The sequence below is a fragment of the Mus pahari genome, chromosome 10 (assembly GCF_900095145.1).
Source record: "Mus pahari chromosome 10, PAHARI_EIJ_v1.1, whole genome shotgun sequence".
NCBI lineage: Eukaryota > Metazoa > Chordata > Mammalia > Rodentia > Muridae > Mus > Mus pahari.
In genome coordinates this window covers 43,950,599-43,968,082 of record NC_034599.1, presented here as the reverse complement: position 1 = coordinate 43,968,082, position 17,484 = coordinate 43,950,599, and the positions used below count along the sequence as shown (strand labels likewise).

Genomic DNA, 17,484 nt, shown 5'->3' with positions numbered 1-17,484 from the left:
GTGTGTGTATTTTTCTGGCTCCCATAAGCACACACACACACACACACACACACACACTCACAAATAAAGTATTTTTTATCTGATTTTTTTTTTGAGGAAAATTTAACTTATTTGATTGAGACAAGGTCTTACTCCATAGTCCTAGCTAGCCTGGAACTGGCTATGTAGATCAGGCTAGTCTTGAACTCATAGAGGCCCATCTGCTTCCTGTCTCTTAAGTGCTGGGGTTAAGGTTGTGTACCACATGCCTGGCCTTTTATGGGGTCTTAAATCTCCCAAACCTTCTTACAGAACCAAGAATTTTCAATGAGTCCATGTACGTAGTTTTCTTTGTACTCAAGAAGGCCACAAAAGATGTAACTGTCCTGAGAGTTCTGGGTTCTCCTGTGATGGGTCCCTAATGGAAAGAAAGGAGGGATGGCTGAGCTGTGTCTGAGCAGCCATGTGCAGGGGTGGGCATCTGTAGTTGTTCTTTGAGCCCCCTGAGCTCAGTCTAAGGGTTGATGCTGACTGAAGTGACACCCAAAGTCCCTGGGGCTTTGGCCACCATCTGGTCACCATGAAGGTGAAGAACTGCTTATGTGTCCTTCATTCTATTCCAGCCTTATTCCTGTATCTCACCGTTGGCTCTGGACCCTCATGTGTGGGGTCCCGAGCAATCCTGTGTGTTGGAACCCTTGCGAGGTGATGTAGACTGTGTCCCTGTCCTCATTAGCTTCTAACAGTGAGTCTTGATTCTGGAGTTCTTGCTGCCACACCATGTGCTTTTGACTGAGGGTGGAAGTGAGTCTTTCATCCTGAGCAGCTAGATCTGGTGCCAGACCCCTCCGTGATAAGTTCTGAGGTCCAAGGACGTCAGGAGAGGGAGAAGATATTTCTCCGCGTGTGCAGCCCCGGCTACCCCTGGATAGATATACTTCGTGGGAGGCCTTTGCCGACCTCCCTCCAGGCACCTGGATTAATGTACCACCTCCCCATTTCCCGCTGTTCTGTGCCTCACCCCCCTCCCACCCATCATCAATCTGAGACATGTTCAGTGGAAGAATAGTCATCACAGCCACGGGAGCAAGCAGAAAGGCAAGATTGAAAAATCAGATGCCAGGAAGCTGTGGAGTTGGCCAGGATCCCGACAGGGAGGTCTATGATAGGGTACAGGCTGCAAGGTTCATTTTATTTAAAGCCATCAGGTTAGTGTGTTGGTGCAGATGAAGCATCTGGCATTTATTCTTGCTCGGGGAAGAAGAAAGGGCAGGGTACAGAGAAGCAAGGCAGGAAGGGGCTTGTTGGTTATTGAATTACATCCATAGGTTTCTCCATAACTTGATCCCAACCTGGGGTACCCTGAGGGGAACACCTCTTGGATGGACAGAGGGGTAATGAAACTTTGGGGTGTGTGTGTCATGATCCCTGGATCAAATGGTAGGATATCAAAGAAATAAGGAAGGAAGGAAGGATGGGTGGATGGATGGATGGATGGATGGATGGATGGAAGGAAGGGGATACCAGACAGAGACACCACTTGGATAAATCTGGTGGACTTAAGTGACAGAACCTGAAGGAAGAAGCCAGTGAGAAGACACAGTTGAGCAGCAGTCTTCTCCAATGTTTGGACCCCTGGGTCTTTCCCAGTAAACCATAATAAAAGGACAGTGTATAGAGGGGACCCTGTCGGGCTTCTGGAAGATGGGACTCTCCTGCCTTTTTTTCTCCTAAAACCTGGAGCAGTTATGCCTGTGGCTTGGTGTGGGTGTGGTCTAGGATCCAGCTTGGGGCTTGGTTTGGGTGTGGTCTAGGATCCAGCTCACCTGAATCAGATGCTCCTGACCCTTCCCAACCTTACTCGGTTGTCAGTAACATTACACGAGCAGCGGAGTTGACCGGTGTGGAGACGCGGTGGTCGGTTCTCATTTATGGCTGTGTCTGCCTAACTCCCAGGACCGCTTTGATTGCATTTTGGCCCCTTGGTGCTGTAGAATCAGAGCGAGGCCTGGATCTTCTATAGGGTTCTCTGCTGTATCAAATACTGACCAACCCTCAGGACAGCTCAGTGGCTCTGCCACTCCTATTCAGTTCTGGAAGGGAGGTTCAGACATCAAGGGATGGTCTTGGCTGGTTTCCTGAACCTACTTGTGGTAGAGCCCTTCCCCCAAACTTTCTGGGGCCCGCTTTAGAGCATACGAGCCGTGTTATGACCCATCCTGGATGGGATGTTGGGGCTCCGTTTGCTCAGCTTGGCCTCACTCACATGGCAGACACTGTTTTCAGCAAGGGACCATGAAGAGGGTCCTATGGCCATGAGCAGTTTGATTTTAGAGAAGATCTAGTGTACCCCAGCTAGCTTTGAACTCACTATGTATCTGAGGATGACCTTTTTTGAACTTCCGATCCTCCTGTTTCTGCCTCCTGAATGCTGGGAATCTCAGGTGTTTTATGTGGTGCTGAGGGTCAGATCCAGGACTGTGTATACTAAGAAAGCACTCTGGCAACTGAACATCCCTCCCCGCACTGTGACCTTGGAACTCCTGGTGGTTCTCCTGCTACAGCATCCCAGGTGCAAGATCTGAAGTCTGAGCTCCCATGCCTGACTCCCAGGCACCTCTGAGGTAGCACCAAGTTCCGTTTGGAACAGGGCAAGCTGTGGAGAGCCACAGCAGCCATGTGACGCTCTACTGACAGACTGACAGACTTTCTCCTCACTCTTCTGAAGGTGGGGGTGGGGCTGGCAATCGGGCTCTGTGATTACAAAGTGGGAGAGGCTCTGAAAGCTAAAAGGTTTTGTGTAAGTTTGTAGCAAACTCATTTAGTGGCAAAAGCTGATGCGGGGCTATATTTAGCCTGCTTTATTTTGCATATTCATATGTTTTGCTGCAAAAATATTAATGTGTTTGATTACAGAGTGCTGCCCTAGATGCCACTGGAGCTGGTAAACACAGGTCCCGATAAGGCTAACATCTGCACAGTTCTGATTTCTGAAGCACCCAGGGGGTTTGGGTAAGGGATCATGAGCTAATATCAAGCTCCCCCTCCCCCAACTTAGAGATAAGGAAAGAGGTGAATGGAGGAAGTGACTTGCTGATGGCCACACAGCTATAAATGGTCAAGGCCGGGCTCTCTGCTTGCCATCTTGTTCCTGAGCCTTGGGCACACTGCAGCAGTCCTTATAAGCACACACACGGTGCTGTTCTGATTCAGCTCCATCTGACCTAGTCTTTAGGTACCAGCACCATCCCTAAACTGCCAGGGTTGGAGGCTTCAGCCATCTTCCTTGACGTCAGTTCTAAAGGTCAGGTGTCTCCAGGCTTTGCTTAGTAGCTATTTACAGCTACTATGTCATTCACAGATTTGCCCCAGTCCTGTCCAAGCCCATTTCTGTTTCCAGGAAGTATCCTTGGGGGGGGGGGGAGATACCTGATTCTGTTCCTAACTTCCTGGGCTTCTGGAAGCCTGGTCTTTTGGAGAGGTTTGAGGCTGTGTAAGGGTGTAAGATGGTTTGCCAGGGTGTGTCCCGCTGTTTTGGAGGCCAAAGCTCTGAGTTACCTTGTGTTGTGAGCCCCTTTCCATCCTGAGCTTTCTTTCTAAGAGTATTTTGTTGGTTAATTGTATTTTATTCCGTGGGTTTGGATTCCTCATTGTGGGATCAGACAGCCAAGATAGGGTCAGTTTGATTTCCGTCTGTCTGCATTGACTTGTGGTTTTTGGATTTATCATTCATTCATTCATTCATTCATTTTTAGACAGGGTCTCACTATATACCCTTGGCTGTCCTGGAACTCACTATGTAGACCAGGCTGGCCTTAAACTCACAGAGGCCCGCCTCTACCTCCTAAATTATGGGATTAAAGGCATGTGCCACCATGCTCAGCTTGTTGATTTGTGTATTTTTTTTTTTTTTTTTCTCTTTTTAAACCTGCTCAGGGTTACTCATCTAGATGAGATCTGGAACGAACTCTTGACTTTCGTACATCTGCATGTTGTAGGAAAATCCTAACGACCTTTTAAAGCCGTCTTATCCTAAATGGCTAAGCTCAGACTCCACTTTTGATTTCTTGCTAATTTGGAAGGAAAGCACTTCCAATTTCTACATGTGTGTGCCCGTGTTTGTGCTTGGGAGCGTGCCTGTGTGTGTGTTTGTGTGTGTGTGTGTGTGTGTGTGTGTGTGCACGTGCACACGAGATGACTTTAAAACATACAACTGAGAGTTAAAGTGTAAGGACTTAAGAGTCTTGCTAAATGAAGATGAGAGGTGAAGAGAGGGTTCTCGAATGTTCCACGATGAATAAAAGTTCCGTTTGGCATCTTAGGTGAGGTGGGTGTCGCTCCTATAGTTATTTTGGTAGAGTGTCTACCTCCAACCCGGTGCCTTATACATAGTGAATGTGCTTGTATTGACTCTGTGTCACAAGGCTGACTTTATCATGTACTGGCAGTGTGACTGGGGTTGTGGTGGTTAACCTCTCCAGGCTTGTCTGTTCATTTGAAAATGGGGATAACAGGACCTACTCAGGGGGTCATTATAAGGAGCAACGTGTAAATATTTGCCGTGCATGGAAACACACAATGCATGCGCTCCATAGGTGTCTGCCACTTGGAAGCCATTGCTATTGTATAGAAGAACAAGCCTGCAGTACAGGTTCATGGCTTGCTGTGTCATTCCAGCCCTTGCTTCCCGGAGGGTCCGTTTGTTGTCCATGCCTTCAGCACTGTAAAACTGCTGTGGCGTGTGTGTGTGTGTGTGTGTGTGTGTGTGTGTGTGTGTGTGTTGGGGTGGTGACTGACCGAGTGCACCTCTATCTTTCCTGGGAAGTAGACTGATGTACTCTGGTGTCCGGGTACATTTTGTCCCATTGACCCAGGGCCTTGTGAGTCATGCCAGTTCTTTAGATGGGCTGCCCAAATGTCAGGCCTAAATGCAGAGCATAGATACAGTACTCTTTGTGTGCACAGGGCTCAGTGTGTGGAGCTCTGCGGTGGAGGGGTAGTCAGCACACGGACTGGACTGACTTGCTGGGGGCAGTCTTGGGTTGGGCTCACACGAACAAACGCTAGGTGTTGAGAGCTCTCTCCCTAGGCATTCTTCCCATCGTGGTCCAGGGACAGTGTTCAGTGGTTGTCACATGTCAGCTTCTGAGCTGAGTGCTGTGTGTAGCTCCTAGTTGGCCTGTTAGGGGAGTGTTACTCTCACATTCCTGGTGGCCAAGGAAAGCCCAAGAGATTAGTGGACTTGCCTGTGGTAAGCAGCAAAGGATGCTAGAACTCACTTTCCCTAAAGCTGAGGGACCAGCTCTGGCCTCTCATTCCTCCGGGTCACTTCCAAGGCCAGTCACCTGCAAATGGCATAGTAGATAGGTGTTTAGGGTCTCAGAACACACAGATCCAGGAAGCCCCATGCCACATCTTACTGACAGAGCAACTGGCCTCTAGAGATAGAACCTTTTTATGCTGACTAGAAAACAGAAAACCAGACAAGGGAGAGAAAAAGAAACCCATTTTCAAAAATAAAAATTCTGCATTGTTAATTCCATGCCAGCAGAATCAGAAATCCCCCTTTCTACTGTTTCCCCTTAAAAGGCCCTGTGTCCTTATTATGCTGGCTCAGTCTGAAAAAAAAAACAAAAAAACAAAAAAACCCAAAAAAACCTATGCTGGGTTTTGCCTATGTGAAGCTTAACTCTGCAGCTGTGGGGAGGGGCTCCAGCCCTTTCTTGTCGGCATGGAAACTTTGGCTAAATCTCCCCCAAATCCTGCCTGAATCTCAGTTCTGAACTCACGGTCCACTCTGACCCTGAGGCCTGATTCTCTTCAGTGTGCACCGATTGTGTTCAGCATTACCAGAGGAAGGATCCAAGTTAGGTAAGAGGAAGGACTTCCTGAAACATCACAGCATTCCTGGGGAAATGTCTAAAAGACTTGGCTACAGATATTTTGATGAAGAGGTAGAAACTTTAGTCCTGCCCGAGTTCTTTACAGCCAACAGGAGTCCCCGGGCTCCGTAAAGACATGCAGCACACCCATCAGACATGCTAAAAATAAGATCCGCACTCCATCAAACGGTTATCTTTGCCCAGGACGGGGTGGTAATACGCAGAAGCAAAACATGAGTTAACTGGTAGCAGCAGGGATGGAGAAAGCCTACCTACCTTCCACTTCCCTTGTGACCCTAGCCTGATAGGTGAGCCACTGAGCCCCAAGTCATCCTCTCCTGGACTAAGTGGATTAGCTGAGGTTGTGATCTTAATGCCATTAGGTCTGTTGGCACGACCCTCCTTGCCATCATGAGAAGCAGATCTGGCCTAACGTAATGGCCCTCTGGGCAATCCATCAAGCCCAGAGTACGGGGGGTGGGGGTGGGGGTGAGCATTACTAGTGTTAATTTGGGGGAGTCTTTTATGGTGACTGGGAAAGAAATGGAAGGATGGTTGGGAATTTATTTATTCAAGCCATTCAGCAGGTTAGCGGCTGCCAGGGTCTACGGAGGCCACCCCCTCCCCCACCTCCCCCATTTCTTCAAGGAAGGCCCTCCCTAATCCCTGAAGCCCGGGCCTGATTACTTCCAGAGTTGGAGCCAGGACTTAGCAGGCTCTTGTTTCTCGCTGAGGCTCCTTATTAGGAGCACCTGGCGTCATAAGCCTCTAATGGGAACCAGCGTTCTCCTCCTGCGTGACCGGTGACAAGTCGCCCTGTCAGCCGGGGCTCGGCCGTGCGAGGAAGTTCTTATTAGCTTTATGGTCAGGAGGGCTTGTCCTGTTCAGGAAATGAATGTTGCCGCTAAAGGTCCTTCACCCTGACCCCGGCAGTGTAACCTGTGCGGGCCTGGGAGACCCACTCAGGATGCTTGGGACTGTAGCCTCTCTCTGGTTCTCGTCATATGTAAAGAGGGGATCATTGTGGTGTGGTGCAGCCTTGAACTTTTGATTTATGCAGTGAGGGTGACTTAACCCTTTCTGAGCCTACAGGGCTATGCAGTAAGTAAGACCCAGGATGTGTATCTAGGCATATGCGAGCCCTTGTGTGTGTGTGTGTGTGTGTGTGTGTGTGTGTGTGTACATGTGCCCGTGTATGTTTGTGCACCTGTGTGCATGTGTGAGTGCATGCCTGTGAGTGTGCTCTTATGTGCAAGTGTGTGCACCTGTGTGTAGTTGGGAAAGAAGACACATCACATGTCAATGGGATGTTAATGGCAGGGAGTGTTTTAGGGTCTTTGTGTCTGTGTCTGTGTCTGTGTCTGTGTCTGTGTCTCTGTCTCTGTCTCTGTCTCTCTCTGCTCCATCCCTTTCTCCTAGATTTCCCACAACGGTTGGCCGCACAGTGGCGAGCGGAGAGAACGTGGTGTCTGGAAATGAGGATGGGCTCTTCTCGAAGCTGTGTGGACAGGGCAGTGTTTTCAGATGCTTGCATCTGGGTCAGGAGGAGGAAATTTAGGAGCACGCCATTTGGCAAGATGGTCTCCTGGTCAGTGGATCATGGTGCACACAACACAAACATATAGCCCGGTGCAGGCAGGTGCTCACTGGCCCTGGGACTGTTGGTTTGAAAGGACATGCACCTCTCTTTAATGTCTCCCTCATGAAGTCAGATTAACAGAGTTAAAGAATAGTGCGTGTGTTTCTCTCAGTACATCAAATGTTCTCCCCTCTGCCCCCTCATAGCTCCAAGTCCTTAAAACAAGGCCTCTCCCGTTGTCACATGGTTCTCCCCCCCCCCATGCCTGAGGGAATGTTTCTAAATGCGATTTTTTTTTTTTTTTTTTTTTTTTTTTTTGCCAAGAACAGTGGCGTCTGACCTCATTCTTAACGGAAACTTTCTGCCTGCTNCACACACACACACACACACACACACACACCTTGGACACATACAGCAACGTTAAAGAACTTGTTAAAAATGACTTAAGGTAGAATGTGATGTGGTGGGTGTCGGGGGGAGGGGAGTGTGGTGTGGTGTGGTGTGGTGTGTTTGTCACAGCCTAAGTATGGGCCTGCCAATCCTGTGCGGCCCTAACTTCAGAGTGCAAGGACAGAGGCCATAGAAACCCCCCGGATGATGGAGAGGAGACGTGCCTAGGATGACTAGGAGAAGACAACTTCATGGCCAGCAGATCGGGGACCACCATCATGTTTAACAGCCCTGGCTAGATAGATCTGGTTGTCTCCTAAGGCCAGTCTCTGTGAGCCGGAACTAGAAAAACATTGTTGAAGATGAGAGCTTGACGATGCCATAGGGGGTGGACAGGAAAGCCGAACGCTTAGGTTGACTAAAGGAAGGGGTTGAAAACTCGTTACTTTTAAGTAAGTTTGTAAGCCTCATGGTGGACACTGGCCTTACCCTGGAAGGCTCTGCTCTCAGGCTTGAAGAATGCCTAGGATTCATTGCTATCTTCAGTTCATTTATCCAATGGATGTGTGCTTCAGAGCCGTGGGGGAAAGCATATGGGGAACCATAGACCTTCCCTTTCCTCTCAGCACCCTGGGCTTGTTGGAAAGGATGATTCTACCTTTCTAGGAAGCCCACTCCCCTTCCGCTACCCCTCCCCTGCCCCCAAGCATCTTTCTGGGGTAGAGGCATACTGTAGCCTTTGAATTTTTATTTTTAAGGGACACTGGGGGAAGTTGTCACTCGTTCACTCCTTTCGTCTTCTCTTCTCTTCTCCAGTCCCCTCTGCTGGCCCCGGAGTCTACCCTGCCCCACCTTGCAGAGCAGAGAAGGAAAGAGAGCCCCATGCCTGAGCCCAGGGGAGCATCATGGATCTGACAAAGATGGGGATGATCCAGCTTCAGAACCCTAGCCACCCCACGGGGCTGCTGTGCAAGGCCAATCAGATGCGACTGGCCGGGACTTTGTGTGATGTGGTCATCATGGTGGACAGCCAGGAGTTCCATGCCCACCGGACGGTGCTAGCCTGCACCAGCAAGATGTTTGAGATCCTCTTCCACCGAAACAGCCAGCACTATACTCTGGACTTCCTCTCACCAAAAACCTTCCAGCAGATCCTGGAGTACGCCTACACGGCCACGCTGCAAGCCAAGGCAGAGGACCTGGATGACCTGCTGTACGCAGCGGAGATTCTGGAGATCGAGTACCTGGAGGAGCAGTGCCTGAAGATCCTGGAGACCATCCAGGCGTCCGACGACAATGACACAGAGGCCACCATGGCTGACGGTGGGGGCGAAGAAGAAGAGGACCGTAAGGCTCGATACCTCAAGAACATCTTTATCTCGAAGCATTCCAGCGAGGAGAGTGGCTACGCCAGTGTGGCTGGACAGAGCCTCCCTGGGCCCATGGTGGACCAGAGCCCCTCGGTCTCCACCTCTTTTGGTCTCTCAGCCATGAGTCCTACCAAGGCAGCGGTGGACAGCTTGATGAGTATAGGGCAGTCACTCCTGCAAGGAACTCTTCAGCCACCTGCAGGGCCCGAGGAGCCCACACTGGCAGGGGGTGGGCGGCACCCTGGGGTGGCTGAGGTGAAGATGGAAATGATGCAGGTAGATGAAGCCCCTGGCCAGGACAGCCCTGGGACCGCTGAGTCTAGCATCTCAGGAGGGATGGGGGACAAGCTTGAAGAGAGGAGCAAAGAGGGGCCTGGGACCCCGACTCGAGGCAGCGTCATCACCAGTGCCAGAGAGCTGCATTATGGGAGAGAGGAGAGTGGTGAGCAGCTCTCGCCTCCTGTTGAAGCTGGCCAGGGACCCCCTGGGCGGCAGGAGCCCCTGGCACCCCCAGTGGAGAAGCATTTGGGCATCTACTCGGTGCTGCCCAACCACAAGGCCGATGCTGTGTTGAGCATGCCGTCTTCAGTGACATCTGGTCTCCATGTGCAACCTGCCCTGGCAGTCTCCATGGACTTCAGCACCTATGGGGGTCTGCTGCCTCAGGGCTTCATCCAGAGGGAGCTGTTCAGCAAGCTGGGTGAGCTGGCTGTGGGCATGAAGGCTGAGAGCCGTCCTCTGGGGGAGCAGTGCAGCGTGTGTGGGGTCGAGCTTCCAGACAACGAGGCCGTGGAACAGCACAGGTAAGCCCCTGCCGCAGCAGCCCTGTAACCATGCTCTGGCTCGCAGAATGTTTCTTTATGCCTGGACTATCCTGAATCTGGGGACCTGACTCCTTTGTGTTCCTTGAAAAACCACACCAAACCATTCTTCCCAGTATCGAGGCATAGGAGGGCACGGTTATTTTCAGAGGACAGTGAAAAGAAATGGTGCCTGTCGGTAACATCAGGGAACTCATGGGATCAGCCTGTAGGCCCTCCTTGCCATTTTGCTTTTGGGCTTCCATCTGGCTTTCCTGTGGTTTGGACTACGCTTTTGTTTTGCCTAGAGTGACTGTTTAATAATAAAGTAATGAGAAAAAGGGCAGAAAGTGGGGTTCAGGCTGAGGGTCTCCTCTGACCTGGATCTAGCCATGGTATCAGACTAGCTCTTTTTTCCCCCCCACTGTTGGCAGCCTATGATGAAAGCAGGGTTGGTTATTGTTTAAGTCCCGTTTGTACCCATAAGTCTCCAGTGTCTCTTCCGACAGACACATTGCGAGGCAGAGAAAGCTTTAGTTAAATTCAAGGAGAAGAACTCATGTAAGAGTTTTGGTCTTACAGCCTGTACAGCCTCTTCTCATGCCATCTCTTATCATAAGGGCTAGCCTTGGCTGCCCTCTGGCTTCCGGTTTCATCTTTGCAACTCCCTTCCCACTTTTGAGTCCTTGTGATACGTTTGGTTCAGGACTGATGCTTCACCTGGAGTTGCACCTTTGTTACAATATCTCCCAGAGGTAGGTAGTGACACAGGGAAAATGCTGCGACTGAGTCCCACCAAGGGAGGAAGATGCAAAGTGCGTGATGGTTCCTTGTAGCTATCCAGTGAAGAGGAGGACCCTTCCTGCACAACAGGTTGGCCAAGAGGAGGGAGTCAGCATTGGATTTGCCTTTTCTGTTTGCCATAAGCTATAAGCCCATCATTTTCGCCCTTCTTCCCTGAGTTGGGCCAGTTGCGCCCACAAATCTGGTTTTCTGTTGTTATGGATGCTAAGTTTTTACATAACTTCCGGCTGGCCGATTTGCTGACCTTGGATGGATTTTCCACTTTCGTGTGCACCCTTCCTCCTCCTCCATTCCTGTTGCTCATTTAGGTGGGGGAACTTGAGGGGGTGGGAAACCGATATAATCACCTCTAGCCGCAGCTTGCTCCGGAAGCTTCCTGATCGGCCGAGCTGAGCTGTACCTTATGGAAAGTGGCACTCAGCTAAAAAAGTAACCATTTCTTTTTCCAGAGAGTACAGAAAACAACTGCGGATATGTGTCTTCTTAGTACTTGACCTGCTCAGAAAATAGACTGATGAAATTGTGCTTGTTTTTGCGTACGCTTTCCTTAAGAGGAAACCCCCTCTGAACCTTGACTAGATAGGTCTATCATTCCGGATGTGAACGTGCTGTGGAAAGGGGGGTTAATGTGGAACGTCACTTTTTAAGGTCAGTTTTGGGGTGTGTGGGGGGGCTAGAGAGAGCTCTGTTGGTAAAGTGCTTGCTATGCAAACATGAGGACCTGCATATGTAAAAAGCCATGCACACCAACAAAAAAACCAAATTCAGCAAAATGCAGCTGCAGTCATAGCCCAGGGGAGGTGGAGATAGACTTGAATCCTGGAACTGTCACCAGTCAGCCAAATTCACAAGCTCTAGTGTGTGTGTGTGTGTGTGTGTGTGTGTGCGTGCGTGTGCGTGTGTGTGTGTATTTTTCTGGCTCCCATAAGCACACACACACACACACACACACACACACTCACAAATAAAGTATTTTTTATCTGATTTTTTTTTTGAGGAAAATTTAACTTATTTGATTGAGACAAGGTCTTACTCCATAGTCCTAGCTAGCCTGGAACTGGCTATGTAGATCAGGCTAGTCTTGAACTCATAGAGGCCCATCTGCTTCCTGTCTCTTAAGTGCTGGGGTTAAGGTTGTGTACCACATGCCTGGCCTTTTATGGGGTCTTAAATCTCCCAAACCTTCTTACAGAACCAAGAATTTTCAATGAGTCCATGTACGTAGTTTTCTTTGTACTCAAGAAGGCCACAAAAGATGTAACTGTCCTGAGAGTTCTGGGTTCTCCTGTGATGGGTCCCTAATGGAAAGAAAGGAGGGATGGCTGAGCTGTGTCTGAGCAGCCATGTGCAGGGGTGGGCATCTGTAGTTGTTCTTTGAGCCCCCTGAGCTCAGTCTAAGGGTTGATGCTGACTGAAGTGACACCCAAAGTCCCTGGGGCTTTGGCCACCATCTGGTCACCATGAAGGTGAAGAACTGCTTATGTGTCCTTCATTCTATTCCAGCCTTATTCCTGTATCTCACCGTTGGCTCTGGACCCTCATGTGTGGGGTCCCGAGCAATCCTGTGTGTTGGAACCCTTGCGAGGTGATGTAGACTGTGTCCCTGTCCTCATTAGCTTCTAACAGTGAGTCTTGATTCTGGAGTTCTTGCTGCCACACCATGTGCTTTTGACTGAGGGTGGAAGTGAGTCTTTCATCCTGAGCAGCTAGATCTGGTGCCAGACCCCTCCGTGATAAGTTCTGAGGTCCAAGGACGTCAGGAGAGGGAGAAGATATTTCTCCGCGTGTGCAGCCCCGGCTACCCCTGGATAGATATACTTCGTGGGAGGCCTTTGCCGACCTCCCTCCAGGCACCTGGATTAATGTACCACCTCCCCATTTCCCGCTGTTCTGTGCCTCACCCCCCTCCCACCCATCATCAATCTGAGACATGTTCAGTGGAAGAATAGTCATCACAGCCACGGGAGCAAGCAGAAAGGCAAGATTGAAAAATCAGATGCCAGGAAGCTGTGGAGTTGGCCAGGATCCCGACAGGGAGGTCTATGATAGGGTACAGGCTGCAAGGTTCATTTTATTTAAAGCCATCAGGTTAGTGTGTTGGTGCAGATGAAGCATCTGGCATTTATTCTTGCTCGGGGAAGAAGAAAGGGCAGGGTACAGAGAAGCAAGGCAGGAAGGGGCTTGTTGGTTATTGAATTACATCCATAGGTTTCTCCATAACTTGATCCCAACCTGGGGTACCCTGAGGGGAACACCTCTTGGATGGACAGAGGGGTAATGAAACTTTGGGGTGTGTGTGTCATGATCCCTGGATCAAATGGTAGGATATCAAAGAAATAAGGAAGGAAGGAAGGATGGGTGGATGGATGGATGGATGGATGGATGGATGGAAGGAAGGGGATACCAGACAGAGACACCACTTGGATAAATCTGGTGGACTTAAGTGACAGAACCTGAAGGAAGAAGCCAGTGAGAAGACACAGTTGAGCAGCAGTCTTCTCCAATGTTTGGACCCCTGGGTCTTTCCCAGTAAACCATAATAAAAGGACAGTGTATAGAGGGGACCCTGTCGGGCTTCTGGAAGATGGGACTCTCCTGCCTTTTTTTCTCCTAAAACCTGGAGCAGTTATGCCTGTGGCTTGGTGTGGGTGTGGTCTAGGATCCAGCTTGGGGCTTGGTTTGGGTGTGGTCTAGGATCCAGCTCACCTGAATCAGATGCTCCTGACCCTTCCCAACCTTACTCGGTTGTCAGTAACATTACACGAGCAGCGGAGTTGACCGGTGTGGAGACGCGGTGGTCGGTTCTCATTTATGGCTGTGTCTGCCTAACTCCCAGGACCGCTTTGATTGCATTTTGGCCCCTTGGTGCTGTAGAATCAGAGCGAGGCCTGGATCTTCTATAGGGTTCTCTGCTGTATCAAATACTGACCAACCCTCAGGACAGCTCAGTGGCTCTGCCACTCCTATTCAGTTCTGGAAGGGAGGTTCAGACATCAAGGGATGGTCTTGGCTGGTTTCCTGAACCTACTTGTGGTAGAGCCCTTCCCCCAAACTTTCTGGGGCCCGCTTTAGAGCATACGAGCCGTGTTATGACCCATCCTGGATGGGATGTTGGGGCTCCGTTTGCTCAGCTTGGCCTCACTCACATGGCAGACACTGTTTTCAGCAAGGGACCATGAAGAGGGTCCTATGGCCATGAGCAGTTTGATTTTAGAGAAGATCTAGTGTACCCCAGCTAGCTTTGAACTCACTATGTATCTGAGGATGACCTTTTTTGAACTTCCGATCCTCCTGTTTCTGCCTCCTGAATGCTGGGAATCTCAGGTGTTTTATGTGGTGCTGAGGGTCAGATCCAGGACTGTGTATACTAAGAAAGCACTCTGGCAACTGAACATCCCTCCCCGCACTGTGACCTTGGAACTCCTGGTGGTTCTCCTGCTACAGCATCCCAGGTGCAAGATCTGAAGTCTGAGCTCCCATGCCTGACTCCCAGGCACCTCTGAGGTAGCACCAAGTTCCGTTTGGAACAGGGCAAGCTGTGGAGAGCCACAGCAGCCATGTGACGCTCTACTGACAGACTGACAGACTTTCTCCTCACTCTTCTGAAGGTGGGGGTGGGGCTGGCAATCGGGCTCTGTGATTACAAAGTGGGAGAGGCTCTGAAAGCTAAAAGGTTTTGTGTAAGTTTGTAGCAAACTCATTTAGTGGCAAAAGCTGATGCGGGGCTATATTTAGCCTGCTTTATTTTGCATATTCATATGTTTTGCTGCAAAAATATTAATGTGTTTGATTACAGAGTGCTGCCCTAGATGCCACTGGAGCTGGTAAACACAGGTCCCGATAAGGCTAACATCTGCACAGTTCTGATTTCTGAAGCACCCAGGGGGTTTGGGTAAGGGATCATGAGCTAATATCAAGCTCCCCCTCCCCCAACTTAGAGATAAGGAAAGAGGTGAATGGAGGAAGTGACTTGCTGATGGCCACACAGCTATAAATGGTCAAGGCCGGGCTCTCTGCTTGCCATCTTGTTCCTGAGCCTTGGGCACACTGCAGCAGTCCTTATAAGCACACACACGGTGCTGTTCTGATTCAGCTCCATCTGACCTAGTCTTTAGGTACCAGCACCATCCCTAAACTGCCAGGGTTGGAGGCTTCAGCCATCTTCCTTGACGTCAGTTCTAAAGGTCAGGTGTCTCCAGGCTTTGCTTAGTAGCTATTTACAGCTACTATGTCATTCACAGATTTGCCCCAGTCCTGTCCAAGCCCATTTCTGTTTCCAGGAAGTATCCTTGGGGGGGGGGGGAGATACCTGATTCTGTTCCTAACTTCCTGGGCTTCTGGAAGCCTGGTCTTTTGGAGAGGTTTGAGGCTGTGTAAGGGTGTAAGATGGTTTGCCAGGGTGTGTCCCGCTGTTTTGGAGGCCAAAGCTCTGAGTTACCTTGTGTTGTGAGCCCCTTTCCATCCTGAGCTTTCTTTCTAAGAGTATTTTGTTGGTTAATTGTATTTTATTCCGTGGGTTTGGATTCCTCATTGTGGGATCAGACAGCCAAGATAGGGTCAGTTTGATTTCCGTCTGTCTGCATTGACTTGTGGTTTTTGGATTTATCATTCATTCATTCATTCATTCATTTTTAGACAGGGTCTCACTATATACCCTTGGCTGTCCTGGAACTCACTATGTAGACCAGGCTGGCCTTAAACTCACAGAGGCCCGCCTCTACCTCCTAAATTATGGGATTAAAGGCATGTGCCACCATGCTCAGCTTGTTGATTTGTGTATTTTTTTTTTTTTTTTTCTCTTTTTAAACCTGCTCAGGGTTACTCATCTAGATGAGATCTGGAACGAACTCTTGACTTTCGTACATCTGCATGTTGTAGGAAAATCCTAACGACCTTTTAAAGCCGTCTTATCCTAAATGGCTAAGCTCAGACTCCACTTTTGATTTCTTGCTAATTTGGAAGGAAAGCACTTCCAATTTCTACATGTGTGTGCCCGTGTTTGTGCTTGGGAGCGTGCCTGTGTGTGTGTTTGTGTGTGTGTGTGTGTGTGTGTGTGTGTGCACGTGCACACGAGATGACTTTAAAACATACAACTGAGAGTTAAAGTGTAAGGACTTAAGAGTCTTGCTAAATGAAGATGAGAGGTGAAGAGAGGGTTCTCGAATGTTCCACGATGAATAAAAGTTCCGTTTGGCATCTTAGGTGAGGTGGGTGTCGCTCCTATAGTTATTTTGGTAGAGTGTCTACCTCCAACCCGGTGCCTTATACATAGTGAATGTGCTTGTATTGACTCTGTGTCACAAGGCTGACTTTATCATGTACTGGCAGTGTGACTGGGGTTGTGGTGGTTAACCTCTCCAGGCTTGTCTGTTCATTTGAAAATGGGGATAACAGGACCTACTCAGGGGGTCATTATAAGGAGCAACGTGTAAATATTTGCCGTGCATGGAAACACACAATGCATGCGCTCCATAGGTGTCTGCCACTTGGAAGCCATTGCTATTGTATAGAAGAACAAGCCTGCAGTACAGGTTCATGGCTTGCTGTGTCATTCCAGCCCTTGCTTCCCGGAGGGTCCGTTTGTTGTCCATGCCTTCAGCACTGTAAAACTGCTGTGGCGTGTGTGTGTGTGTGTGTGTGTGTGTGTGTGTGTGTGTGTGTTGGGGTGGTGACTGACCGAGTGCACCTCTATCTTTCCTGGGAAGTAGACTGATGTACTCTGGTGTCCGGGTACATTTTGTCCCATTGACCCAGGGCCTTGTGAGTCATGCCAGTTCTTTAGATGGGCTGCCCAAATGTCAGGCCTAAATGCAGAGCATAGATACAGTACTCTTTGTGTGCACAGGGCTCAGTGTGTGGAGCTCTGCGGTGGAGGGGTAGTCAGCACACGGACTGGACTGACTTGCTGGGGGCAGTCTTGGGTTGGGCTCACACGAACAAACGCTAGGTGTTGAGAGCTCTCTCCCTAGGCATTCTTCCCATCGTGGTCCAGGGACAGTGTTCAGTGGTTGTCACATGTCAGCTTCTGAGCTGAGTGCTGTGTGTAGCTCCTAGTTGGCCTGTTAGGGGAGTGTTACTCTCACATTCCTGGTGGCCAAGGAAAGCCCAAGAGATTAGTGGACTTGCCTGTGGTAAGCAGCAAAGGATGCTAGAACTCACTTTCCCTAAAGCTGAGGGACCAGCTCTGGCCTCTCATTCCTCCGGGTCACTTCCAAGGCCAGTCACCTGCAAATGGCATAGTAGATAGGTGTTTAGGGTCTCAGAACACACAGATCCAGGAAGCCCCATGCCACATCTTACTGACAGAGCAACTGGCCTCTAGAGATAGAACCTTTTTATGCTGACTAGAAAACAGAAAACCAGACAAGGGAGAGAAAAAGAAACCCATTTTCAAAAATAAAAATTCTGCATTGTTAATTCCATGCCAGCAGAATCAGAAATCCCCCTTTCTACTGTTTCCCCTTAAAAGGCCCTGTGTCCTTATTATGCTGGCTCAGTCTGAAAAAAAAAACAAAAAAACAAAAAAACCCAAAAAAACCTATGCTGGGTTTTGCCTATGTGAAGCTTAACTCTGCAGCTGTGGGGAGGGGCTCCAGCCCTTTCTTGTCGGCATGGAAACTTTGGCTAAATCTCCCCCAAATCCTGCCTGAATCTCAGTTCTGAACTCACGGTCCACTCTG

General features: G+C 49.6%; 1 protein-coding gene across 1 annotated transcript in view; it reads left to right on the top strand.

Moving 5' to 3' along the window:
* Window positions 1–7,855: 7,855 nt before the first annotated feature.
* LOC110327725 (zinc finger and BTB domain-containing protein 16) overlaps window positions 7,856–17,484 on the top strand; it is a 176,999-nt gene continuing 167,370 nt past the window's right edge. The window contains exon 1 of the mRNA XM_029543812.1: window positions 7,856–10,003. Within this exon, the coding sequence (XP_029399672.1) occupies window positions 8,736–10,003 (1,268 nt within the window). The 5' untranslated portion in view covers window positions 7,856–8,735. The remainder of the gene's footprint in view (window positions 10,004–17,484) is intronic.